This window comes from Protomyctophum parallelum, assembly GCF_964188405.1.
Source record: "Protomyctophum parallelum genome assembly, chromosome: 4".
Lineage (NCBI taxonomy): Eukaryota > Metazoa > Chordata > Actinopteri > Myctophiformes > Myctophidae > Protomyctophum > Protomyctophum parallelum.
Window position 1 is genome coordinate 55,835,542 of NC_139700.1, and position 25,639 is coordinate 55,861,180.

General features: G+C 45.9%; 1 protein-coding gene across 1 annotated transcript in view; it reads right to left on the bottom strand.

Moving 5' to 3' along the window:
- The window catches only part of lrrk2 (leucine-rich repeat kinase 2), a 191,666-nt gene that overhangs the window by 83,161 nt on the left and 82,866 nt on the right, over positions 1-25,639 (bottom strand). Inside the window, exons 18-28 of the mRNA XM_083762898.1 lie at positions 24,860-25,127; positions 23,317-23,538; positions 19,844-19,965; positions 19,009-19,081; positions 18,326-18,558; positions 17,238-17,488; positions 15,468-15,616; positions 15,018-15,111; positions 6,161-6,347; positions 4,640-4,821; positions 3,822-4,060 (exon numbers count right to left, since the gene is read on the bottom strand). Of these exons, the coding sequence (XP_083619024.1) occupies positions 3,822-4,060; positions 4,640-4,821; positions 6,161-6,347; positions 15,018-15,111; positions 15,468-15,616; positions 17,238-17,488; positions 18,326-18,558; positions 19,009-19,081; positions 19,844-19,965; positions 23,317-23,538; positions 24,860-25,127 (2,020 nt within the window). The remainder of the gene's footprint in view (positions 1-3,821; positions 4,061-4,639; positions 4,822-6,160; positions 6,348-15,017; positions 15,112-15,467; positions 15,617-17,237; positions 17,489-18,325; positions 18,559-19,008; positions 19,082-19,843; positions 19,966-23,316; positions 23,539-24,859; positions 25,128-25,639) is intronic.

The window sequence follows — 25,639 nt, forward strand, 5'->3', positions numbered from 1 at the left end:
AGCGTGCCACTCGGTGGCGCGCTATGAGCTTGTAGATCTGCTATTTTTCAATAGCTAAAGCATAACATGATGCCGACACCAAAATGGGTGCCCGTTCAGAATGGGTTAATAATAATAATAATAATAATAATAATAATAATAATAATAATAATAATAATAATAATAATAATAATAATAATAACCCATTCTGACCTGGGATCAGATTCTAAAAATGTCTTCTACATCCTGACAGTTCTCTGAAAAAGCTATGTTTCTATGTCAGTCGTTCTTCGATTTTTTAAAAAAATAGCAGACCTACAAGCTCGTAGGTCTATGAGCTTGTAGATCTGCTATTTTTCAATAGTTAAAGCATAACATAACACCAAAAGGGGTTTTAACCAATTCTGGACGGGAACCACTTTTGGTGTTTTAAGCATTAAATTATGCTTTAGCTATTCTTTCTTAAATCGTGCAAATGTGGCGCAAATATTTTAATATATACATATTCTTTCAGAGCGAACGTTTTTAACTCAAATCTTTGCTTCTGGGGGGGGGGGGTCCCTGGAACTACATATTTTCAGAAGGGGGTCGGCGGCCAATTGCAGGTAACCTCGGGGGTCTAACCCTAACCCTGGCCCTGACCCTCAGGTCTGAAAAGAATATAATAATACTAATAATACTAATAATACAAATATTGGAGAGAGGAAGAGAACTCTTCTCCACCTTGTAATGTACAGAATACAGATGTGAATCATTCTCTAACTGCATTCAATACAGCTGTGGTGGGGCCAGCAGATGGCAGTGTAGTACAGCACTGTGGCCAGCAGATGGCAGTGTAGTGCAGCACACACTAGTGCAGCCACATGCAACACACAGTATAGACCGATTCACAGAGGGTTTCCTGGGTGCGGCCATTACTGAGGTGTACCATTAAGCACAGCAGCACTGATTAGCTACACCTGGCCTATGGAGCACCTGCTCCATGGATTACCCCTCAGTAATGGCCGCGCCCAGGGCACCCCTCTGTGAATCGGTCTATACTCCTGAGCATGTGCACACACACACGCACGCACGCACGCACGCACGCACGCACGCACGCACGCACGCATGCACGCACGCACGCACGCACGCACGCACAGTGAGACAGTTTAGTCGGCCGTAAACGAGGAAGTGAACAGCAGTGTGAATGTCTCGGATCGCTGAAGAAGGAAAGTTCTTAAGTTATATAACCAGTTAAAGTACTGCTACAGAAGTCTACCCTAGTTTAAGTTTGACACATGTACTAAAGAACATGGAAAATCCACAAAATAAATGATACTTTCAGTTGTGAAATTGATATACTTTTAACCCATTCTGAACCGGCACCCATTTTGGTGTTGGCATCATGTTATGCTTTAGCTATTGAAAAATAGCAGACCTACAAGCTCATAGCGCGCCACCGAGTGGCGCGCTACGAGCTTGTAGGTCTGCTATTTTTGAAAAATCGAAGAACGACTGACATTTTTTTTATCTGATCTCAGGTCAGAATGGGTTAATAATGAAACTGTCAGGATGTAATAGACATTTTTTTAATCTGATCTCAGATCTGAATGGGTTAAAAATAAAAACAAAATCAACTTTGTACTATTCTCCTTATTTTTATATCCTTTTTATTATTTTACAGCAGTCTAACCCATCAGTCTAACCCCATCAGTCTAACCCATCAGTCTAACCCATCAGTCTAACCCCATCAGTCTAACCCATCAGTCTAACCCATCAGTCTAACCCCATCAGTCTAACCCATCAGTCTAACCCATCAGTCTAACCCCATCAGTCTAACCCATCAGTCTAACCCATCAGTCTAACCCATCAGTCTAACCCATCAGTCTAACCCCATCAGTCTAACCCATCAGTCTAACCCATCAGTCTAACCCCATCAGTCTAACCCATCAGTCTAACCCATCAGTCTAACCCATCAGTCTAACCCCATCAGTCTAACCCATCAGTCTAACCCATCAGTCTAACCCATCAGTCTAACCCATCAGTCTAACCCATCAGTCTAACCCATCAGTCTAACCCCATCAGTCTAACCCATCAGTCTAACCCATCAGTCTAACCCATCAGTCTAACCCATCAGTCTAACCCCATCAGTCTAACCCCATCAGTCTAACCCCATCAGTCTAACCCATCAGTCTAACCCATCAGTCTAACCCCATCAGTCTAACCCATCAGTCTAACCCATCAGTCTAACCCATCAGTCTAACCCATCAGTCTAACCCATCAGTCTAACCCATCAGTCTAACCCATCAGTCTAACCCATCAGTCTAACCCATCAGTCTAACCCATCAGTCTAACCCATCAGTCTAACCCGTCAGTCTAACCCATCAGTCTAACCCCATCAATCTAACCCATCAGTCTAACCCATCAGTCTAACCCATCAGTCTAACCCATCAGTCTAACCCCATCAGTCTAACCCATCAGTCTAACCCCAGCAGTCTAACCCATCAGTCTAACCCATCAGTCTAACCCATCAGTCTAACCCATCAGTCTAACCCATCAGTCTAACCCATCAGTCTAACCCATCAGTCTAACCCATCAGTCTAACCCATCAGTCTAACCCATCAGTCTAACCCCATCAGTCTAACCCCATCAGTCTAACCCCATCAGTCTAACCCATCAGTCTAACCCATCAGTCTAACCCCATCAGTCTAACCCATCAGTCTAACCCATCAGTCTAACCCATCAGTCTAACCCATCAGTCTAACCCATCAGTCTAACCCCATCAGTCTAACCCATCAGTCTAACCCCATCAGTCTAACCCATCAGTCTAACCCCAGCAGTCTAACCCATCAGTCTAACCCATCAGTCTAACCCATCAGTCTAACCCATCAGTCTAACCCATCAGTCTAACCCATCAGTCTAACCCCATCAATCTAACCCATCAGTCTAACCCATCAGTCTAACCCATCAGTCTAACCCGTCAGTCTAACCCCATCAATCTAACCCATCAGTCTAACCCATCAGTCTAACCCATCAGTCTAACCCATCAGTCTAACCCATCAGTCTAACCCATCAGTCTAACCCATCAGTCTAACCCATCAGTCTAACCCATCAGTCTAACCCCATCAGTCTAACCCATCAGTCTAACCCATCAGTCTAACCCATCAGTCTAACCCCATCAGTCTAACCCATCAGTCTAACCCCATCAGTCTAACCCATCAGTCTAACCCATCAGTCTAACCCATCAGTCTAACCCCATCAGTCTAACCCATCAGTCTAACCCATCAGTCTAACCCATCAGTCTAACCCATCAGTCTAACCCATCAGTCTAACCCATCAGTCTAACCCATCAGTCTAACCCATCAGTCTAACCCATCAGTCTAACCCATCAGTCTAACCCATCAGTCTAACCCCATCAGTCTAACCCATCAGTCTAACCTCATCAGTCTAACCCATCAGTCTAACCCCATCAGTCTAACCCCATCAGTCTAACCCATCAGTCTAACCCATCAGTCTAACCCATCAGTCTAACCCATCAGTCTAACCCATCAGTCTAACCCCATCAGTCTAACCCATCAGTCTAACCCATCAGTCTAACCCATCAGTCTAACCCATCAGTCTAACCCATCAGTCTAACCCCATCAGTCTAACCCATCAGTCTAACCCATCAGTCTAACCCATCAGTCTAACCCCATCAGTCTAACCCATCAGTCTAACCCATCAGTCTAACCCATCAGTCTAACCCATCAGTCTAACCCATCAGTCTAACCCATCAGTCTAACCCATCAGTCTAACCCCATCAATCTAACCCCATCAGTCTAACCCCATCAGTCTAACCCCAGCATGTCCAGAGTCAAACGCACCTGAGAAGTCCCAGACGTTGAGCGTGCTCTTCCGGTCCTTCTCCCGGATGGTCCAGTCTCGGACGTCGATGCCCACGGCGGCTCCGCCCCGCTCGGCGCCGTACGGCCCGTACCACTGGGCCCGCTTCCTCTTCATCAGCTGCTGGAGCAGCGTGCTCTTACCGCTGCCCGCGTTGCCCACCACGATGAGCTTCATCCTGGTGTAGGGAACGGCCTTCTTTAGACGCTGCTGGAGGAACCTACATGCATGGGAGGAGAACCACTAGTGTTGATTTTGGCAGCACATTCTGATTTAGTTTTAGTTCATAGTCTTTTGAATAGTTTTCACTTACTTTTAGTCACATTTTAGTCACCTGGAATGTATTAGTTTCAGTCGAGGCAGTTTAGAAACCAGGATTACTGCATGTTTTTTGTGAGGGTACCTACCCTAGGGGACACGGTGAGAACATGTGAGGGTACCTACCCTAGGGGACACGGTGAGAACATGTGAGGGTACCTACCCTAGGGGACACGGGGAGAACATGTGAGGGTACCTACCCTAGGGGACACGGGGAGAACATGTGAGGGTACCTACCCTAGGGGACACGGGGAGAACATGTGAGGGTACCTACCCTAGGGGACACGGGGAGAACATGTGAGGGTACCTACCCTAGGGGACACGGGGAGAACATGTGAGGGTACCTACCCTAGGGGACACGGGGAGAACATGTGAGGGTACCTACCCTAGGGGACACGGGGAGAACATGCAAACTCCACACACTCCAAACTCCACACACCACAAATTTAGTTTTTAGTCGACAAAAACAACACTGACTGACCGCACGATGTCTTTGGTCTTGCTGCCGATGTGCTTGAGGTCCAGCTGGAGGCGGAGCCCGTCCAGGGGGAGGTCCCAGAGGCGGGCCAGCCTGCCCATCTCGTCGGGGAAGGAGCGCAGGGCGGCGTTACGGCTGACGTCCAGAGAGGTCAGCTCCTGGAGGAGGCCGATCTGAGGAGGGATCTGAAGGGCAATAAACAAGGTACAGTATTATTAACTCCTTAGACGCCACCTACCACTAGGGGGCGGTAGGTGCCCAGTAGCAGTAGTAGTAGTAGTAGAACCTTCAGGAACTGACGTCCAGAGAGGTCAGCTCCTGGAGGAGGCCGAGTACAGTCAAGCGAGAGAGACTCGGAGTAGAACCGCTGCTCCTTCGCCTGGAAAGGGGCCAGGTTAGGTGGCTCGGGGCATCTGGTTAGGATGCCTCTCGGGCGTCTCCCTAGGGAGGTCCTCAAGGCACGTCCCACTGGGAGGAGACCCCGGGGCAGACCAAGGATCACATCCCACTGGGAGGAGAACCCCGGGGCAGACCGAGGATCACGTCCCACTGGGAGGAGACCCCCGGGGCAGACCAAGGATCACGTCAGACCAAGGATCACGTCCCACTGGGAGGAGACCCCGGGGCAGACCGAGGATCACGTCCCACTGGGAGGAGACCCCTGGGCAGACCAAGAATCACGTCCCACTGGGAGGAGACCCCCGGGGCAGACCAAGGATCACGTCAGACCAAGGATCACATCCCACTGGGAGGAGACCCAGGGGCAGACCAAGGATCACTGTCCCACTGGGTGGAGACCCCCGGGGCAGACCAAGGATCAAGTCAGACCAAGGATCACGTCCCACTGGGAGGAGACCCCTGGGCAGACCAAGGATCACATCCCACTGGGAGGAGACCCCGGGGCAGACCAAGGACCACGTCCCACTGGGAGGAGACCCCGGGGCAGACCAAGGACCACGTCCCACTGGGAGGAGGCCCCGGGGCAGACCAAGGACCACGTCCCACTGGGAAATACATGGACTCACTGGCCTTGGAACGTCTCAGGATCCCCCAGGAGGAAGTCATCCCCTTAGATAGCATTTCATGTAGACTTAGATAGCATTTGATAAAGACTTATAGCATGTTATGTAGACAGCACTATAATTGCATTGTATGTAGTCATAGCACGTCATAGTACATATGTATAGCATAGTAGTAAATATGTATAGTTTATATGTATAGTTTTATTATATAGATATTCTACTGTTACTTTCTTAGCTTACGCATGTTTCATGATAAATTTTTATGTGATGTATTCCCATGCTTTTTGTTCTTGCTTAATGTAAGTCGCTCTGGATTAAGAGCGTCTGCTAAATGCCTGAATTGTAAATTGTAAATTGTAATGTTGCTCTGGAGAAGAGGGAAGTCTGGAGCTCTCTGGTGGAGCTGTTGCCCCCGCGACCCGACTATGGATAAGCGGTTGAAGATGGATGGATGGATGGACAGTGGTGTGAATATTGTACAGTAAGTCACACTGTACTGTACCTCTGAGAGCTTGTTGTCGCTGAGGTGGAGCTTCTCCAGCCGGGCCCACCTGTAGACGGGCCCGCTCAGGTCCAGAGCCGCCACGGCGTTCTGCGTGAACACCAGCTCACGCAGAACGACCGACGCCCAGGAGGCGGGGCCCGGCAGCACCGCAATGCCATTGGTCCTCATGTCCACCGAACGCAAACTAGAACAACGACGAGCAGAAGATTTAGGGGAACGTGTGATCAATTCGCACGAAGTGCAAGAATGGCTCATATGATTGTATTTGTAATAATAACACAACGTGGGTGATTCTTTGCTACCGAACAGTTTCAAAACTCTTGCGAGGAACCCAGAATGTAGCCCAACGTTCCTATCTTCATTACAGTGAATGTAGCCCAACGTTCCTATCTTCATTACAGTGAATGTAGCCCAACGTTCCTATCTTCATTACAGTGAATGTAGCCCCACGTTCCTATCTTCATTACAGTGAATGTAGCCCAACGTTCCTATCTTCATTACAGTGAATGTAGCCCAACGTTCCTATCTTCATTACAGTGAATGTAGCCCAACGTTCCTATCTTCATTACAGTGAATGTAGCCCCACGTTCCTATCTTCATTACAGTGAATGTAGCCCAACGTTCCTATCTTCATTACAGTGAATGTAGCCCCAACGTTCCTATCTTCATTACAGTGAATGTAGCCCAACGTTCCTATCTTCATTACAGTGAATGTAGCCCAACGTTCCTATCTTCATTACAGTGAATGTAGCCCCAACGTTCCTATCTTCATTACAGTGAATGTAGCCCAACGTTCCTATCTTCATTACAGTGAATGTAGCCCAACGTTCCTATCTTCATTACAGTGAATGTAGCCCCAACGTTCCTATCTTCATTACAGTGAATGTAGCCCAACGTTCCTATCTTCATTACAGTGAATGTAGCCCAACGTTCCTATCTTCATTACAGTGAATGTAGCCCCACGTTCCTATCTTCATTACAGTGAATGTAGCCCCACGTTCCTATCTTCATTACAGTGAATGTAGCCCCAACGTTCCTATCTTCATTACAGTGAATGTAGCCCCAACGTTCCTATCTTCATTACAGTGAATGTAGCCTAACGTTCCTATCTTCATTACAGTGAATGTAGCCCAACGTTCCTATCTTCATTACAGTGAATGTAGCCCAACGTTCCTATCTTCATTACAGTGAATGTAGCCCAACGTTCCTATCTTCATTACAGTGAATGTAGCCCCAACGTTCCTATCTTCATTACAGTGAATGTAGCCCAACGTTCCTATCTTCATTACAGTGAATGTAGCCCCAACGTTCCTATCTTCATTACAGTGAATGTAGCCCAACGTTCCTATCTTCATTACAGTGAATGTAGCCCCAACGTTCCTATCTTCATTACAGTGAATGTAGCCCAACGTTCCTATCTTCATTACAGTGAATGTAGCCCAACGTTCCTATCTTCATTACAGTGAATGTAGCCCAACGTTCCTATCTTCATTACAGTGAATGTAGCCCAACGTTCCTATCTTCATTACAGTGAATGTAGCCCAACGTTCCTATCTTCATTACAGTGAATGTAGCCCAACGTTCCTATCTTCATTACAGTGAATGTAGCCCCAACGTTCCTATCTTCATTACAGTGAATGTAGCCCAACGTTCCTATCTTCACTACAGTGAATGTAGCCCAACGTTCCTATCTTCATTACAGTGAATGTAGCCCAACGTTCCTATCTTCATTACAGTGAATGTAGCCCAACGTTCCTATCTTCATTACAGTGAATGTAGCCCCAACGTTCCTATCTTCATTACAGTGAATGTAGCCCCAACGTTCCTATCTTCATTACAGTGAATGTAGCCCAACGTTCCTATCTTCATTACAGTGAATGTAGCCCAACGTTCCTATCTTCATTACAGTGAATGTAGCCCAACGTTCCTATCTTCATTACAGTGAATGTAGCCCCAACGTTCCTATCTTCATTACAGTGAATGTAGCCCCAACGTTCCTATCTTCATTACAGTGAATGTAGCCCCAACGTTCCTATCTTCATTACAGTGAATGTAGCCCAACGTTCCTATCTTCATTACAGTGAATGTAGCCCCAACGTTCCTATCTTCATTACAGTGAATGTAGCCCAACGTTCCTATCTTCATTACAGTGAATGTAGCCCCAACGTTCCTATCTTCATTACAGTGAATGTAGCCCCAACGTTCCTATCTTCATTACAGTGAATGTAGCCCCAACGTTCCTATCTTCATTACAGTGAATGTAGCCCCAACGTTCCTATCTTCATTACAGTGAATGTAGCCCCAACGTTCCTATCTTCATTACAGTGAATGTAGCCCAACGTTCCTATCTTCATTACAGTGAATGTAGCCAAACGTTCCTATCTTCATTACAGTGAATGTAGCCCAACGTTCCTATCTTCATTACAGTGAATGTAGCCCCAACGTTCCTATCTTCATTACAGTGAATGTAGCCCAACGTTCCTATCTTCATTACAGTGAATGTATCCCAACGTTCCTATCTACATTACAGTGAATGTAGCCCAACGTTCCTATCTTCATTACAGTGAATGTAGCCCCAACGTTCCTATCTTCATTACAGTGAATGTAGTTCAACGTTCCTATCTTCATTACAGTGAATGTAGCCCAACGTTCCTATCTTCATTACAGTGAATGTAGCCCAACGTTCCTATCTTCATTACAGTGAATGTAGCCCAACGTTCCTATCTTCATTACAGTGAATGTAGCCCAACGTTCCTATCTTCATTACAGTGAATGTAGCCCCAACGTTCCTATCTTCATTACAGTGAATGTAGCCCAACGTTCCTATCTTCATTACAGTGAATGTAGCCCAACATTCCTATCTTCATTACAGTGAATGTAGCCCAACGTTCCTATCTTCATTACAGTGAATGTAGCCCCAACGTTCCTATCTTCATTACAGTGAATGTAGCCCAACGTTCCTATCTTCATTACAGTGAATGTAGCCCAACGTTCCTATCTTCATTACAGTGAATGTAGCCCAACGTTCCTATCTTCATTACAGTGAATGTAGCCCCAACGTTCCTATCTTCATTACAGTGAATGTAGCCCAACGTTCCTATCTTCATTACAGTGAATGTAGCCCAACATTCCTATCTTCATTACAGTGAATGTAGCCCCAACGTTCCTATCTTCATTACAGTGAATGTAGCCCCAACGTTCCTATCTTCATTACAGTGAATGTAGCCCCAACGTTCCTATCTTCATTACAGTGAATGTAGCCCAACGTTCCTATCTTCATTACAGTGAATGTAGCCCAACATTCCTATCTTCATTACAGTGAATGTAGCCCCAACGTTCCTATCTTCATTACAGTGAATGTAGCCCCAACGTTCCTATCTTCATTACAGTGAATGTAGCCCCAACGTTCCTATCTTCATTACAGTGAATGTAGCCCCAACGTTCCTATCTTCATTACAGTGAATGTAGCCCAACGTTCCTATCTTCATTACAGTGAATGTAGCCCAACGTTCCTATCTTCATTACAGTGAATGTAGCCCAACGTTCCTATCTTCATTACAGTGAATGTAGCCCAACATTCCTATCTTCATTACAGTGAATGTAGCCCCAACGTTCCTATCTTCATTACAGTGAATGTAGCCCAACGTTCCTATCTTCATTACAGTGAATGTAGCCCAACGTTCCTATCTTCATTACAGTGAATGTAGCCCCAACGTTCCTATCTTCATTACAGTGAATGTAGCCCAACGTTCCTATCTTCATTACAGTGAATGTAGCCCCAACGTTCCTATCTTCATTACAGTGAATGTAGCCCAACGTTCCTATCTTCATTACAGTGAATGTAGCCCCAACGTTCCTATCTTCATTACAGTGAATGTAGCCCCAACGTTCCTATCTTCATTACAGTGAATGTAGCCCAACGTTCCTATCTTCATTACAGTGAATGTAGCCCAACGTTCCTATCTTCATTACAGTGAATGTAGCCCAACGTTCCTATCTTCATTACAGTGAATGTAGCCCCAACGTTCCTATCTTCATTACAGTGAATGTAGCCCCACGTTCCTATCTTCATTACAGTGAATGTAGCCCAACGTTCCTATCTTCATTACAGTGAATGTAGCCCCAACGTTCCTATCTTCATTACAGTGAATGTAGCCCCAACGTTCCTATCTTCATTACAGTGAATGTAGCCCCAACGTTCCTATCTTCATTACAGTGAATGTAGCCCAACGTTCCTATCTTCATTACAGTGAATGTAGCCCAACGTTCCTATCTTCATTACAGTGAATGTAGCCCCAACGTTCCTATCTTCATTACAGTGAATGTAGCCCCAACGTTCCTATCTTCATTACAGTGAATGTAGCCCAACGTTCCTATCTTCATTACAGTGAATGTAGCCCAACGTTCCTATCTTCATTACAGTGAATGTAGCCCCACGTTCCTATCTTCATTACAGTGAATGTAGCCCCAACGTTCCTATCTTCATTACAGTGAATGTAGCCCAACGTTCCTATCTTCATTACAGTGAATGTAGCCCAACGTTCCTATCTTCATTACAGTGAATGTTGCCCCAACGTTCCTTTCTTCATTACAGTGAATGTAGCCCAACGTTCCTATCTTCATTACAGTGAATGTAGCCCAACGTTCCTATCTTCATTACAGTGAATGTAGCCCCAACGTTCCTATCTTCATTACAGTGAATGTAGCCCAACGTTCCTATCTTCATTACAGTGAATGTAGCCCAACGTTCCTATCTTCATTACAGTGAATGTAGCCCCAACGTTCCTATCTTCATTACAGTGAATGTAGCCCAACGTTCCTATCTTCATTACAGTGAATGTAGCCCCAACGTTCCTATCTTCATTACAGTGAATGTAGCCCCAACGTTCCTATCTTCATTACAGTGAATGTAGCCCCAACGTTCCTATCTTCATTACAGTGAATGTAGCCCCAACGTTCCTATCTTCATTACAGTGAATGTAGCCCCACGTTCCTATCTTCATTACAGTGAATGTAGCCCCAACGTTCCTATCTTCATTACAGTGAATGTAGCCTAACGTTCCTATCTTCATTACAGTGAATGTAGCCCAACGTTCCTATCTTCATTACAGTGAATGTAGCCCAACGTTCCTATCTTCATTACAGTGAATGTAGCCCAACGTTCCTATCTTCATTACAGTGAATGTAGCCCCAACGTTCCTATCTTCATTACAGTGAATGTAGCCCAACGTTCCTATCTTCATTACAGTGAATGTAGCCCCAACGTTCCTATCTTCATTACAGTGAATGTAGCCCCAACGTTCCTATCTTCATTACAGTGAATGTAGCCCAACGTTCCTATCTTCATTACAGTGAATGTAGCCCCAACGTTCCTATCTTCATTACAGTGAATGTAGCCCAACGTTCCTATCTTCATTACAGTGAATGTAGCCCAACGTTCCTATCTTCATTACAGTGAATGTAGCCCAACGTTCCTATCTTCATTACAGTGAATGTAGCCCAACGTTCCTATCTTCATTACAGTGAATGTAGCCCAACGTTCCTATCTTCATTACAGTGAATGTAGCCCAACGTTCCTATCTTCATTACAGTGAATGTAGCCCCAACGTTCCTATCTTCATTACAGTGAATGTAGCCCCAACGTTCCTATCTTCATTACAGTGAATGTAGCCCAACGTTCCTATCTTCATTACAGTGAATGTAGCCCAACGTTCCTATCTTCACTACAGTGAATGTAGCCCAACGTTCCTATCTTCATTACAGTGAATGTAGCCCAACGTTCCTATCTTCATTACAGTGAATGTAGCCCAACGTTACTATCTTCATTACAGTGAATGTAGCCCCAACGTTCCTATCTTCATTACAGTGAATGTAGCCCCAACGTTCCTATCTTCATTACAGTGAATGTAGCCCAACGTTCCTATCTTCATTACAGTGAATGTAGCCCAACGTTCCTATCTTCATTACAGTGAATGTAGCCCAACGTTCCTATCTTCATTACAGTGAATGTAGCCCCAACGTTCCTATCTTCATTACAGTGAATGTAGCCCCAACGTTCCTATCTTCATTACAGTGAATGTAGCCCCAACGTTCCTATCTTCATTACAGTGAATGTAGCCCAACGTTCCTATCTTCATTACAGTGAATGTAGCCCCAACGTTCCTATCTTCATTACAGTGAATGTAGCCCAACGTTCCTATCTTCATTACAGTGAATGTAGCCCCAACGTTCCTATCTTCATTACAGTGAATGTAGCCCCAACGTTCCTATCTTCATTACAGTGAATGTAGCCCCAACGTTCCTATCTTCATTACAGTGAATGTAGCCCCAACGTTCCTATCTTCATTACAGTGAATGTAGCCCCAACGTTCCTATCTTCATTACAGTGAATGTAGCCCAACGTTCCTATCTTCATTACAGTGAATGTAGCCAAACGTTCCTATCTTCATTACAGTGAATGTAGCCCAACGTTCCTATCTTCATTACAGTGAATGTAGCCCCAACGTTCCTATCTTCATTACAGTGAATGTAGCCCAACGTTCCTATCTTCATTACAGTGAATGTATCCCAACGTTCCTATCTTCATTACAGTGAATGTAGCCCCAACGTTCCTATCTTCATTACAGTGAATGTAGCCCAACGTTCCTATCTTCATTACAGTGAATGTAGCCCAACGTTCCTATCTTCATTACAGTGAATGTAGCCCAACGTTCCTATCTTCATTACAGTGAATGTAGCCCAACGTTCCTATCTTCATTACAGTGAATGTAGCCCCAACGTTCCTATCTTCATTACAGTGAATGTAGCCCAACGTTCCTATCTTCATTACAGTGAATGTAGCCCAACGTTCCTATCTTCATTACAGTGAATGTAGCCCAACGTTCCTATCTTCATTACAGTGAATGTAGCCCAACGTTCCTATCTTCATTACAGTGAATGTAGCCCCAACGTTCCTATCTTCATTACAGTGAATGTAGCCCAACGTTCCTATCTTCATTACAGTGAATGTAGCCCCAACGTTCCTATCTTCATTACAGTGAATGTAGCCCCAACGTTCCTATCTTCATTACAGTGAATGTAGCCCCAACGTTCCTATCTTCATTACAGTGAATGTAGCCCAACGTTCCTATCTTCATTACAGTGAATGTAGCCCCAACGTTCCTATCTTCATTACAGTGAATGTAGCCCAACGTTCCTATCTTCATTACAGTGAATGTAGCCCAACGTTCCTATCTTCATTACAGTGAATGTAGCCCCAACGTTCCTATCTTCATTACAGTGAATGTAGCCCAACGTTCCTATCTTCATTACAGTGAATGTAGCCCCAACGTTCCTATCTTCATTACAGTGAATGTAGCCCAACGTTCCTATCTTCATTACAGTGAATGTAGCCCAACGTTCCTATCTTCATTACAGTGAATGTAGCCCCAACGTTCCTATCTTCATTACAGTGAATGTAGCCCAACGTTCCTATCTTCATTACAGTGAATGTAGTTCAACGTTCATATCTTCATTACAGTGAATGTAGCCCCAACGTTCCTATCTTCATTACAGTGAATGTAGCCCCAACGTTCCTATCTTCATTACAGTGAATGTAGTTCAACGTTCCTATCTTCATTACAGTGAATGTAGCCCCAACGTTCCTATCTTCATTACAGTGAATGTAGCCCCAACGTTCCTATCTTCATTACAGTGAATGTAGCCCCAACGTTCCTATCTTCATTACAGTGAATGTAGTTCAACGTTCCTATCTTCATTACAGTGAATGTAGCCCAACGTTCCTATCTTCATTACAGTGAATGTAGCCCAACGTTCCTATCTTCATTACAGTGAATGTAGCCCAACGTTCCTATCTTCATTACAGTGAATGTAGCCCCAACGTTCCTATCTTCATTACAGTGAATGTAGCCCAACGTTCCTATCTTCATTACAGTGAATGTAGCCCAACGTTCCTATCTTCATTACAGTGAATGTAGCCCCAACGTTCCTATCTTCATTACAGTGAATGTAGCCCAACGTTCCTATCTTCATTACAGTGAATGTAGCCCAACGTTCCTATCTTCATTACAGTGAATGTAGCCCCAACGTTCCTATCTTCATTACAGTGAATGTAGCCCAACGTTCCTATCTTCATTACAGTGAATGTAGCCCCACGTTCCTATCTTCATTACAGTGAATGTAGCCTAACGTTCCTATCTTCATTACAGTGAATGTAGCCCAACGTTCCTATCTTCATTACAGTGAATGTAGCCCCAACGTTCCTATCTTCATTACAGTGAATGTAGCCCAACGTTCCTATCTTCATTACAGTGAATGTAGCCCCAACGTTCCTATCTTCATTACAGTGAACGTAGCCCAACGTTCCTATCTTCATTACAGTGAATGTAGCCCCACGTTCCTATCTTCATTACAGTGAATGTAGCCCAACGTTCCTATCTTCATTACATAGAATGTAGCCCAACGTTCCTATCTTCATTACAGTGAATGTAGCCCCAACGTTCCTATCTTCATTACAGTGAATGTAGCCCAACGTTCCTATCTTCATTACAGTGAATGTAGCCCCAACGTTCCTATCTTCATTACAGTGAATGTAGCCCAACGTTCCTATCTTCATTACAGTGAATGTAGCCCCACGTTCCTATCTTCATTACAGTGAATGTAGCCCAACGTTCCTATCTTCATTACAGTGAATGTAGTTCAACGTTCCTATCTTCATTACAGTGAATGTAGCCCCAACGTTCCTATCTTCATTACAGTGAATGTAGCCCAACGTTCCTATCTTCATTACAGTGAATGTAGCCCAAAGTTCCATAGCAAGAATGACTTTTGTTTAATAAAACCACCCAATACTTACTTCACTAGATCCAGAACAGCCTGAGGGATGGAGGTGAAAGTGTTGCAGGCCAGTTTCACTGTTGCTACCTTGGACGGCAGATAGGACAGAGAGCCTATGAGAGATAGGACAGTTAGGACAGACAGTTAGGACAGATAGGACAGAGAGCCTATAGGAGAGATAGGACAGTTACTGGCAGAGCTGTGTCACTTATTTTGCCTCTTGTCTTGGCCAGTTCACACTTGTAAAAGAGACTTCAGTCTCAATGTGGTTTTTACTGGTTAAATAAAGGTTAAATAAAGTTAGGACAGACAGGACAGAGAGCCTAGGAGAGATAGGACAGTTAGGACATACAGGACAGAGAGCCTAGGAGAGATAAAACAGTTAGGACAGACAATTAGGACAAACATGACAGAGAGCCTAGGCGTTGAAGGTCTCCAGTTTGACTGAGAACTTGAACCCAGTGCTTACCCAGTTTGTTGGCGGAGGCGTTGAAGGTCTCCAGTTTGGGACAGCCGGCCAGGAAGTCCGGGGAGATGTTCTGCACGTCGTTACGACTCACGTCGAGCGTCTTCAACTCCGGCAGACACAGCAGAGCACACAGCTCCATCATTCTGTTACTGAACACAGCACACAGCTCCGTCATTCTGTTACTGAACACAACACACAGCTCCGTCATTCTGTTACTGAACACAGCAAACAGCTCTGTCATTCTGTTACTGAACACAACACACAGCTCCGTCATTCTGTTACTGAACACAACACACAGCTCCGTCATTCTGTTACTGAACACAGAGATGCACAAACAACGTCACCATTTATTTGGAATTCACCGATTAGCAAAGAGACTGACTTTAAGATTCACCGATTAGCAAAGGGACTGACTTTATAATTCTGAATTTGCTCCAGAGTAGCCTACTTGTAAAAACACGGTGCAGCAGTGTGGACTAGCACTTGACAACATCGACTGCATGAGGAGATTGGCAACGTCAGACATCGATTATTAGAAAATTAACAATGCTAGGAGCTTGCATGACAAAGAAAACATCACATTTATTCCGTACGGGCATTTGTATCAGTATTGTAGCTCTGGTCCGTAGCCCTAATTTCCTTTTGCATTCCCCAGCATCCTACCCTTCCATGCACAGCTACAACTACATTTCCCAGCATCCTACCCTTCCATGCACAGCTACAACTACATTTCCCAGCATCCTACCCTTCCATGCACAGCTACAACTACATTTCCCAGCATCCTACCCTTCCATGCACAGCTACAACTACATTTCCCAGCATCCTACCCTTCCATGCACAGCTACAACTACATTTCCCAGCATCCTACCCTCCCATAGACAGCTCCAACTACATTTCCCAGCATCCTACCCTCCCATGGACCGCTACAACTACATTTCCCAGCATCCTACCCTTCCATGCACAGCTACAACTACATTTCCCAGCATCCTACCCTTCCATGCACAGCTACAACTACATTTCCCAGCATCCTACCCTTCCATGCACCGCTACAACTACATTTCCCAGCATCCTACCCTTCCATAGACAGCTCCAACTACATTTCCCAGCATCCTACCCTTCCATGCACAGCTACAACTACATTTCCCAGCATCCTACCCTCCCATAGACAGCTCCAACTACATTTCCCAGCATCCTACCCTCCCATGGACCGCTACAACTACATTTCCCAGCATCCTACCCTTCCATGCACAGCTACAACTACATTTCCCAGCATCCTACCCTTCCATGCACAGCTACAACTACATTTCCCAGCATCCTACCCTTCCATGCACCGCTACAACTACATTTCCCAGCATCCTACCCTTCCATAGACAGCTCCAACTACATTTCCCAGCATCCTACCCTTCCATGCACAGCTACAACTACATTTCCCAGCATCCTACCCTCCCATGGACCACTACAACTACATTTCCCAGCATCCTGCCCTTCCATGGACCGCTACAACTACATTTCCCAGCATCCTACCCTTCCATGCACAGCTACAACTACATTTCCCAGCATCCTACCCTTCCATGCACCGCTACAACTACATTTCCCAGCATCCTACCCTTCCATAGACAGCTCCAACTACATTTCCCAGCATCCTACCCTTCCATGCACAGCTACAACTACATTTCCCAGCATCCTACCCTCCCATGGACCACTACAACTACATTTCCCAGCATCCTACCCTCCCATGGACCGCTACAACTACATTTCCCAGCATCCTACCCTTCCATGGAGAGCTCCTCCAGGGCGTTCATGGCGCTGCCCAGCTGGTGAGGGAAGCTGGTGATGTGGTTGAAGGACAGGTTGAGCTGCCGGAGGGAGGGGCAGCAGACGGCGGGGTCGAGGGTCAGCCGCGGCCCCACGGCGTTGCGCGACACGTTGAGCGTGCTCAGACAGGGCAGGGACAGCAGCTCGGAGGGCAGCGACTGCAGGGAGTTGCCCTGGAGGTCCAACCGGGTCAGACTCTTGAAGCTCTGAGGATTATACAATTTACAATGTAGGCATTTAGCACACGCTCTTAATCCAGAGCGATTTACATTAGGCAAGAACGGAAAAGCATGGCAATACATTGCATACATAAAAAGTAGTTTATCATGAAACATGCTATCTAAGGGGCTAGGGCAAGTGCTACGGGCCATGGTGGAGTCCGAAAAGGTGGGTTCTATTTCGTCCCTGCTGACCGCCAGAGGCGGTGCTTTAAGCGGAGAAGGGGGTCATCCTACCTGACACAGGTCAGGGGTCATCCTACCTGACACAGGGTCAGGGGTCAGGGGTCATCCTACCTGACACAGGGTCAGTGGTCAGGGGTCATCCTACCTGACACAGGTCAGGGGTCATCCTACCTGATACAGGTCAGGGGTCATCCTACCTGACACAGGTCAGGGGTCATCCTACCTGACACAGGTCAGGGGTCAGGGGTCATCCTACCTGACACAGGTCAGGGGTCATCCTACCTGACACAGGTCAGGGGTCAGGGGTCATCCTACCTGACACAGGTCAGGGGTCAGGGGTCATCCTACCTGATACAGGTCAGGGGTCAGGGGTCATCCTACCTGACACAGGTCAGGGGTCATCCTACCTGACACAGGTCAGAGGTCAGGGGTCATCCTACCTGACACAGGTCAGGGGTCATCCTACCTGACACAGGGTCAGGGGTCATCCTACCTGACACAGGTCAGGGGTCATCCTACCTGACACAGGGTCAGGGGTCAGGGGTCATCCTACCTGACACAGGTCAGAGGTCATCCTACCTGACACAGGGTCAGGGGTCAGGGGTCATCCTACCTGACACAGGTCAGAGGTCATCCTACCTGACACAGGTCAGAGGGGAAGTCCTTCAGGTTGTTGCTGCTCAGGTCCAGACGGTACAGGTGCTCCAGGTTCTGCTGGACGGAGCGGTCCATCAGACCGCCCAGAGAGTCCAGCTCGTTCCCCGAGAGGTCCAGGAGGCGGATCCGCTCCCGGTCAGCCCCGCCCCCCAAGGACGAGGAGGAGGAGGGGGAGGACAACTCCCCGGGACTCAGGCCCCCCGGGGAGTTGATGCCTGAGGAGGAAAAAATAGAGTCTGCAACACTGGTATGAAAAACTCAGCTCCACTGGTTTATTTGATTCAACGTTTCGATCCCTTAGGATCTTCTTCAGGAATAGTGTGACAGGGAATGGGAAAGATAGTACATGACATGCACAAAAGTTGCAAGTGAGGTTTTTATCCCTGCGATCTACATCTAGAACTACAACTACTGTAGTGTATTGTGTAGTTTTTTTATATTACTGAAAATTGTGTACCAGCCACATCTGCAGACGGAGGCTAAATGCTACATTTGTATGTCAAACGTTGTACAAATATATGTACGTAACTTTGTGGTAATTAGGGCCAGTCCTGCCCTGCCTCCTCTGGAGAGACTCATTAAGTAATATACAGATAGTTATATAGTTAGTTATACAGATAGTTATATAGTTAGTTGTATAGTTAGTTGTATACAGATAGAGGTACCTTTGTGGTTAGGGCCAGTCCTGCCCTGTCTCCTCTGTAGAGGCTCATTCAGTTCCAGATCATTTTGGCCACTCTGGAATGAAGACAGAGACGATGCAGACATGGTACATAGACGGCGACAGAGCAGCAAACAGCGAAACCAGGACTTTTTACTTTTATTGAAAAAAATAGCAGATCTACAAGCTCATAGCACCGGTTCTGCTATCTTTTTTTAAATCGTGAAAATGTGGCGCAAATCGCAAATCTCAAATTGAATAATATTCTTTCAGAGCGAACGGGGGGGGGGGGGGGGGGGTCTAAATGGGTTAATGAATACCAAAGCAAACAGCGAAACCTTCCAAACCCAAACACAGTGAACACGTGCGTCACATTGTTGATTTCGTCAACCGAGATTAAAATTGTCCGTCGACTACCTTTTCTCGCTGACGGAAAAAGAAAAAAAGAAATGAGCTAAAATATACTGACAATTTCATCAACAGATTAAAAAAAAAACTAGACAAAAATGTTAGGGAACGACTAGAGGAGAAGAGATCATTTTATGCTCGGTCGCCACGTTCTGGAAATAGCAGATCTATACAAGCACACAACGCGTCGCGCTGCGACACGTTGTGAGCTTGTATAGATCTGCTATTTTCAGCAAGTGTCAAATCTGCCATTACGACGCCATCAAGGCCCGCAGAAATGGATTTTTGGTCGACAAAAAAAAGTGGATTCAGTCGAACAAAATCGCACAATATTTTGTCGACTAAAACTAGAGTAACACCAAAAACAACAACACCAACAGTGGCGCCCCGTGGCCACAGGGCGGATATGAAGGGAAGGTTCGCTCCCACACCTCGGCGCTGGCGTGCCTCCGACGTCCTCCTCCCGGCTTCCTCTTGTGACTTCCTGTCCTCAACTCCTCCGCTGAGTTGTTGTGGGCCACGGGAGACAAGGTGAGAGGCCGAGAGTCACTTCCTGCAAAGGTAAAAGCACGTATCTCCATGACTGCCTGCCTAGATATATCCCTAACCGCCCCCTCAGCGTGCCCCCTGAGGGGGTAGGCAGTGCTGGCCTACTACCTACCCCCTCAGGGGGCACCCTGAGTAGGTAGTAGGCCGGCCTACTCCAACTCCCAAAAAAGGTGGCTAGTAAAAAATATGGCGAGGCAGCATTCTGCTTTCATGGCCCAACAGCCTGGAATAAATTACCACTGCGGATCAGACAGGCATCCTCTGTAGACATTTTTAAAGGGATTGTGACATTAAAAAAAAGGTTTTGGAATTGTTCTTGTTTTTTTTAGGTTTTCTAATCTCAATTGCACCCAAAAAACATGAACTTTTAACATTCAGTAGATTTTCTGTGATCTGGGGTTTTCTGGCTCAAACAGGTGCTCTGATTTGCCGGCAGTAAGTGATGTAAGACCCTGCAAATCCCATATATGTCAATGGGATTTGCCAGCAGATGTCACTGTTTCACTGTGTTGCCTGTTTTCATTGTAGCTCAAAAGGCCCCAAAAAACCCCAAAGAAAACTTCAGACCACAGAAAATCCACTGAATGTTCAAAGTTCAGGTTTTTTGGGTGTAATTGAGGTCATAAAACCTAAAAGAAAAACAAATAAATGAAAATGAATGTCATAGAACCTTTAAGACACATCTTAAGACTCACCTTTTTACTCTTGCTTTTAGTTGAGTTTTAAAATATCAGTTCTTATCTTTGTACCACTGCCTTTGCCTGATTTGACACTGCATTATTGTCCTATTGTTTTAACTGCATGCCTGTTTTAATGCTGTTTTGTTCTGCTTTTGTTTTTATTATATTTTCTGCTCTGTAAAGCACTTTGAGCTACATTTATGTATGAAAGGTGCTATATAAATAAAGTTTATTATTATTATTATTATTATTAAAGTTAAAGCTGAATTCAATAGAGCACCGAGGTCCTGACGTAACTCACTAATCCCTTCCATTCCCCTGGTTCTTCATCTTAAAATCGTTTCATATAAGTTTGTAGATCTGCTATTTTTTTTTAAATCGTGACAATGTGGCGCAAATCTTTGAATATATATTCTTTCAGAGGGAACGTTTTTTTTAACTCAAATCTTTGCTTCTGGGGTGGGGGGGGGGGGGGGGGTCCCTGGAACTACATATTTTCAGATGGGGGGGGGGAGTCCCTGGAACTACATATTTTCAGATGGGGGGGGGAGTCCCTGGAACTACATATTTTCAGATGGGGGAGGGGTCCCTGGAACTACATATTTTCAGATGGGGGAGGGGTCCCTGGAACTACATATTTTCAGATGGGGGTCGGCGGCCAATTACATAATAATGCCACAGATGAAAAACTGTCTAAGTCCACACTATTGATCCATAATGTATAAATGATTGATAAGGGGTCGGGACAACGAGGCCTTTTCGTGGAGGGTTCAGAATGACATTTGGTCTGTGGTACTTTATTATAATCTTGGGAGTCCTTGACATGAAAATGTTTGAGAACAACTGAGATAGAAACAAGCATTTTTCAGAAAAGACATTTAGACATTTAGAAGACATTTAGTAGAATCGTTCCCAGGTCTAAAATGGGTTAAAAAGTCCCAGGTCCCGGTGGGGCACGGTGGCACAGTTGGTAGTGCTGTCGCCTCACAGCTAGAATGTCCTGGGTTCGATTCCCGCTCGGGGCGTTGTGGGTGCTGGTGGCTTGTTCCCTCCTCCGCGTCATCAGTGCCCATACCCGCAGGCGGGGTTGGCGAAAGGGCCTTTCTGTGTGGAGTTTTCATGTTCTCCCCGTGTCCCCTAGGGTAGGTACCCTCACATGTTCTCCCCGTGTCCCCTAGGGTAGGTACGCTCACATGTTCTCCCCGTGTCCCCTAGGGTAGGTACCCTCACATGTTCTCCCCGTGTCCCCTAGGGTAGGTACCCTCACATGTTCTCACCGTGTCCCCTATAGGGTAGGTACCCTCACATGTTCTCCCCGTGTCCCCTAGGGTAGGTACCCTCACATGTTCTCCCCGTGTCCCCTAGGGTAGGTATCCTCACATGTTCTCCCCGTGTCCCCTAGGGTAGGTACCCTCACATGTTCTCCCCGTGTCCCCTAGGGTAGGTACCCTCACATGTTCTCCCCGTGTCCCCTAGGGTAGGTACCCTCACAAAAAACATGCAGTAATCCTGGTCACTAAACTGCCTCCTCCTGGCCAGCCGGGACGCCTGATTGAGGGGAAAGGAACTGGTTGGAATAACGTGTTCCTTCCACGCGCTACGTCCAACCAGGGAAACTCCCCCCTGTCAGGTGTAAAGGACCAACTTGGACACTCAAGCATGAAGGAAGCATGAGTCAAGTCCGTTGCTCTCCCCAGGTTGGCGGAGGGTGTGTAGAGCCCAGGACCACATCACAGGATGATTGACACAGGGGTGAAAAATGGGTTACAAAATCGTGGGACAAAAAATATAAATTAAAAAAAAAAAGTCCCAGGTCAGTTCCCAACGACGATGCACCAATTACCTCTCCCCAAGCCACTTTCATAGCTTTTGCTTCACTCATAACGAGGAGACTTATTCTCCGCAATTGGAAATCTGATAAACCTCCAACATTTACAAGTTGGGTCAAGGATGTTTCTATCCTTTATACCATTGGAGAAGCTCAGATACAACGGGTTTCAAATCTCGCCAGAAATGTGTAAAGGCTTGGTCCCCTTTCCTTGAATTCACCCTTTCACTGTCTTCTGATGATGTCCTATAAGTGTTTTCCTACACTGTGTGTAGCCCCTTAATCTAGTAAAAGGCTAATTTTATTGTATTTATGTTATTGATTTATTTATTATTTATATCCTTTACTAGCCGTTTATTTTATTTTATTGTTGCTGTTGTTGTTGATGTTGTTGTTGTTGTCTTCTTTTGTGATGGAACCGGGGAGGGTGGGTTATGTGTGGGGTTGTTTGTCTACAAAGATTTAAAATCCTATAAATAAAAGTTAAAGTCCCAGGTCTGAAATGGGTTAAAAACGAAGGTCTCACCGTCACTCTCCAGGTCGTCGTGTTGGAACAGACCGTCGTTAGAAGACATTTAGAAGGTCTAAAAGGTCTCACCGTCACTCTCCAGGTCGTCGTGTTGGAACAGACCGTCGTTAGAAGACATTTAGAAGGTCTAAAAGGTCTCACCGTCACTCTCCAGGTCGTCGTGTTGGAACAGACCGTCGTTAGAAGACATTTAGAAGGTCTAAAAGGTCTCACCGTCACTCTCCAGGTCGTCGTGTTGGAACAGACCGTCGTTAGAAGACATTTAGAAGACATTTAGAAGACATTTAGAAGACATTTAGAAGGTCTAAAAGGTCTCACCGTCACTCTCCAGGTCGTCATGTTGGAACAGACCGTCGTCTGTGGACGACACGAAGCCGAAGCTGAAGCTGGAGTCGTCGCTCTCGTCCTCCGACATGTAGCCGGAGGTCAGGCAGGGGTCAGCCGCCGCCAGGAGGGACCTGGACCCTGGACCCGCCCCTGCGGCGCTGCCCTTTGACCTCTGGAGGGACTGGACGTAGCGGGCCAGCCGCGCCCCTTTCCCTTTTTGAGGACAAAAACAAACCTTTCAGAGTAAAAATCTAACCATATCTGCAGCGGCCGGCAACCCCAAAAGCTGCTATTTTTGAAAAGAAATCCCGGCGCTGATTGGCTGATTGTGTTAAAACAACATAAGCTCATCTCAATTTACAATTCAGGCATTTAGCAGACGCTCTTAATCCAGAGTGACTTACATTAAAACTGTTTAGTAGTCATAAACGTCAATTAAGGAATTAAACATTAATTAATTAAATTGCCAATTAAGTAATGGATGCCACGGGCGTCAAGACGTCTCTCCCTTGGGAATTAAAAAATATATATATATTTTTTTTGTATCCATATTTTTAACATCCCTCTAATCTGGTGTACAGGTGACATCATGCACATTACATGCATAATATAATTACAAATTATCTTTCTTTCTTTATAATGGGAGAATTGGCACTCAAAGACATGAAACATGCGTAAGCTAAGAACGTAACAGTGGAATATCTATATAATGAAACTATACATATAAACTATACATATATACTACTATGCTATACATATGTACTATGACGTGCTATGACTACATACAATGCAATTATAGTGCTGTCTACATAACATGCTATGAGTCTGTATCAAATGCTATCTAAGTCTACAGAAATGCTATCTAAGGGGGTAGGGTAAGTGCTATGGGCCATGATGGAGTCTGAAAAGGTGGGTTTTCAGACTACGGCGGAAACTCTTCTCCCTTCTGGCTCCAAAACTGTGGAATGCACTTCCCATTGCAGTGAGAACTGCAGCATCACTCCCAATATTCCGCCATATGTATAGCATAGTAGTATATATGTATAGTTTATATGTATAGCTTCATTATATAGATATTCCACTGTTACTTTCTTAGCTTACGCATGTTTCATGATAAATGCTTTTTTATGATGTATTCCCATGCTTTTGTTCTTGCTTAATGTAAATCGCCCTGGATTAAGAGCGTCTGATAGGCCCAGGCCGTAGCGTAACGGTCTGGGCACCGGACTGGTAATCCAGTCGCAGTGTGCCGCGGGTTCGACTCCCGGACCCGACACGGCCTTTACTGCATGTCATCCCCCCATCTCTCTCCCGTTTCCTGTCAGCCTACTGTCTGTCCCTTCAAAAATCAATAAAAGGCGTAAGCCGCAAAAAAATATCTTAAAAAAAAAAAAAAAAGAGCGTCTGATAAATGCCTGAATTGTAAATTGTAAATTGTAAGATTGGGAGTGATGCTGCAGTTCTGACTGCGATGGGAAGTGCATTCCACAGTTCTGGAGGCAGAAGGGAGTAGAGTTTGGGACATCTTCCTTACCGTTGTTGCCGGGCGGGCCGTGGCAGCGCCCCCTGTCGGCCAGCAGGGGGCCCAGCCAGGCGGGGTCCAGCGGGCCCAGGCGGAAGCCCCCCAGGCAGAGGGCCCGGTTGTTGAGGTCCAGGCCCAGACGGCCCAGCAGCAGCCGGACCAGGGCGGGGCCGGCGCCGCGCCTCAGCGAGGACGCCAGGGCGCTGCGGAGGTGCTGCTCGTGGACCCCCTTACTGAGGAGCAGCTCCACCAGGACCAAGGGACCCCCCCTCTCACACACCTGGACCACACACACACACACACACACACACACACACACACACACCTTACTGAGGAGCAGCTCCACCAGGACCAAGGGACCCCCCTTCTCACACACAAGGACCACTGTTACGGACCATGGTCCTTTTGATTATTTGTTATTTGCTTAAGTATAATTATTATTTATAGTGGCTATTAAATTAGGATAATAATTATAAGTTTGGTATTTGTTATTATGTTTTGGGGCATGTAACAAGTTGTATTTATTTTACTGCAGTACTCAAGTGAATTGACAGACATGGCTGTGAGTGACAGGTCTCTGATTGGACCTGCCCCCCTCTGGTCCTTATTGGTTCTCCCTGACAACACCAGTTTCCTGTTGGCTGGGCACTCTTCCTGTTGCTCTATAAAAGCTCAGTTGAACTTGACTTCACCAGGGGACGACAGCGCTTCAGCAGCAGAGAATCGATCCCTCTTGTCCCCTCTTGTGCCTGCCTTATTATTTTTGTTTACTATTAGTTCTGGTTCCTTGCT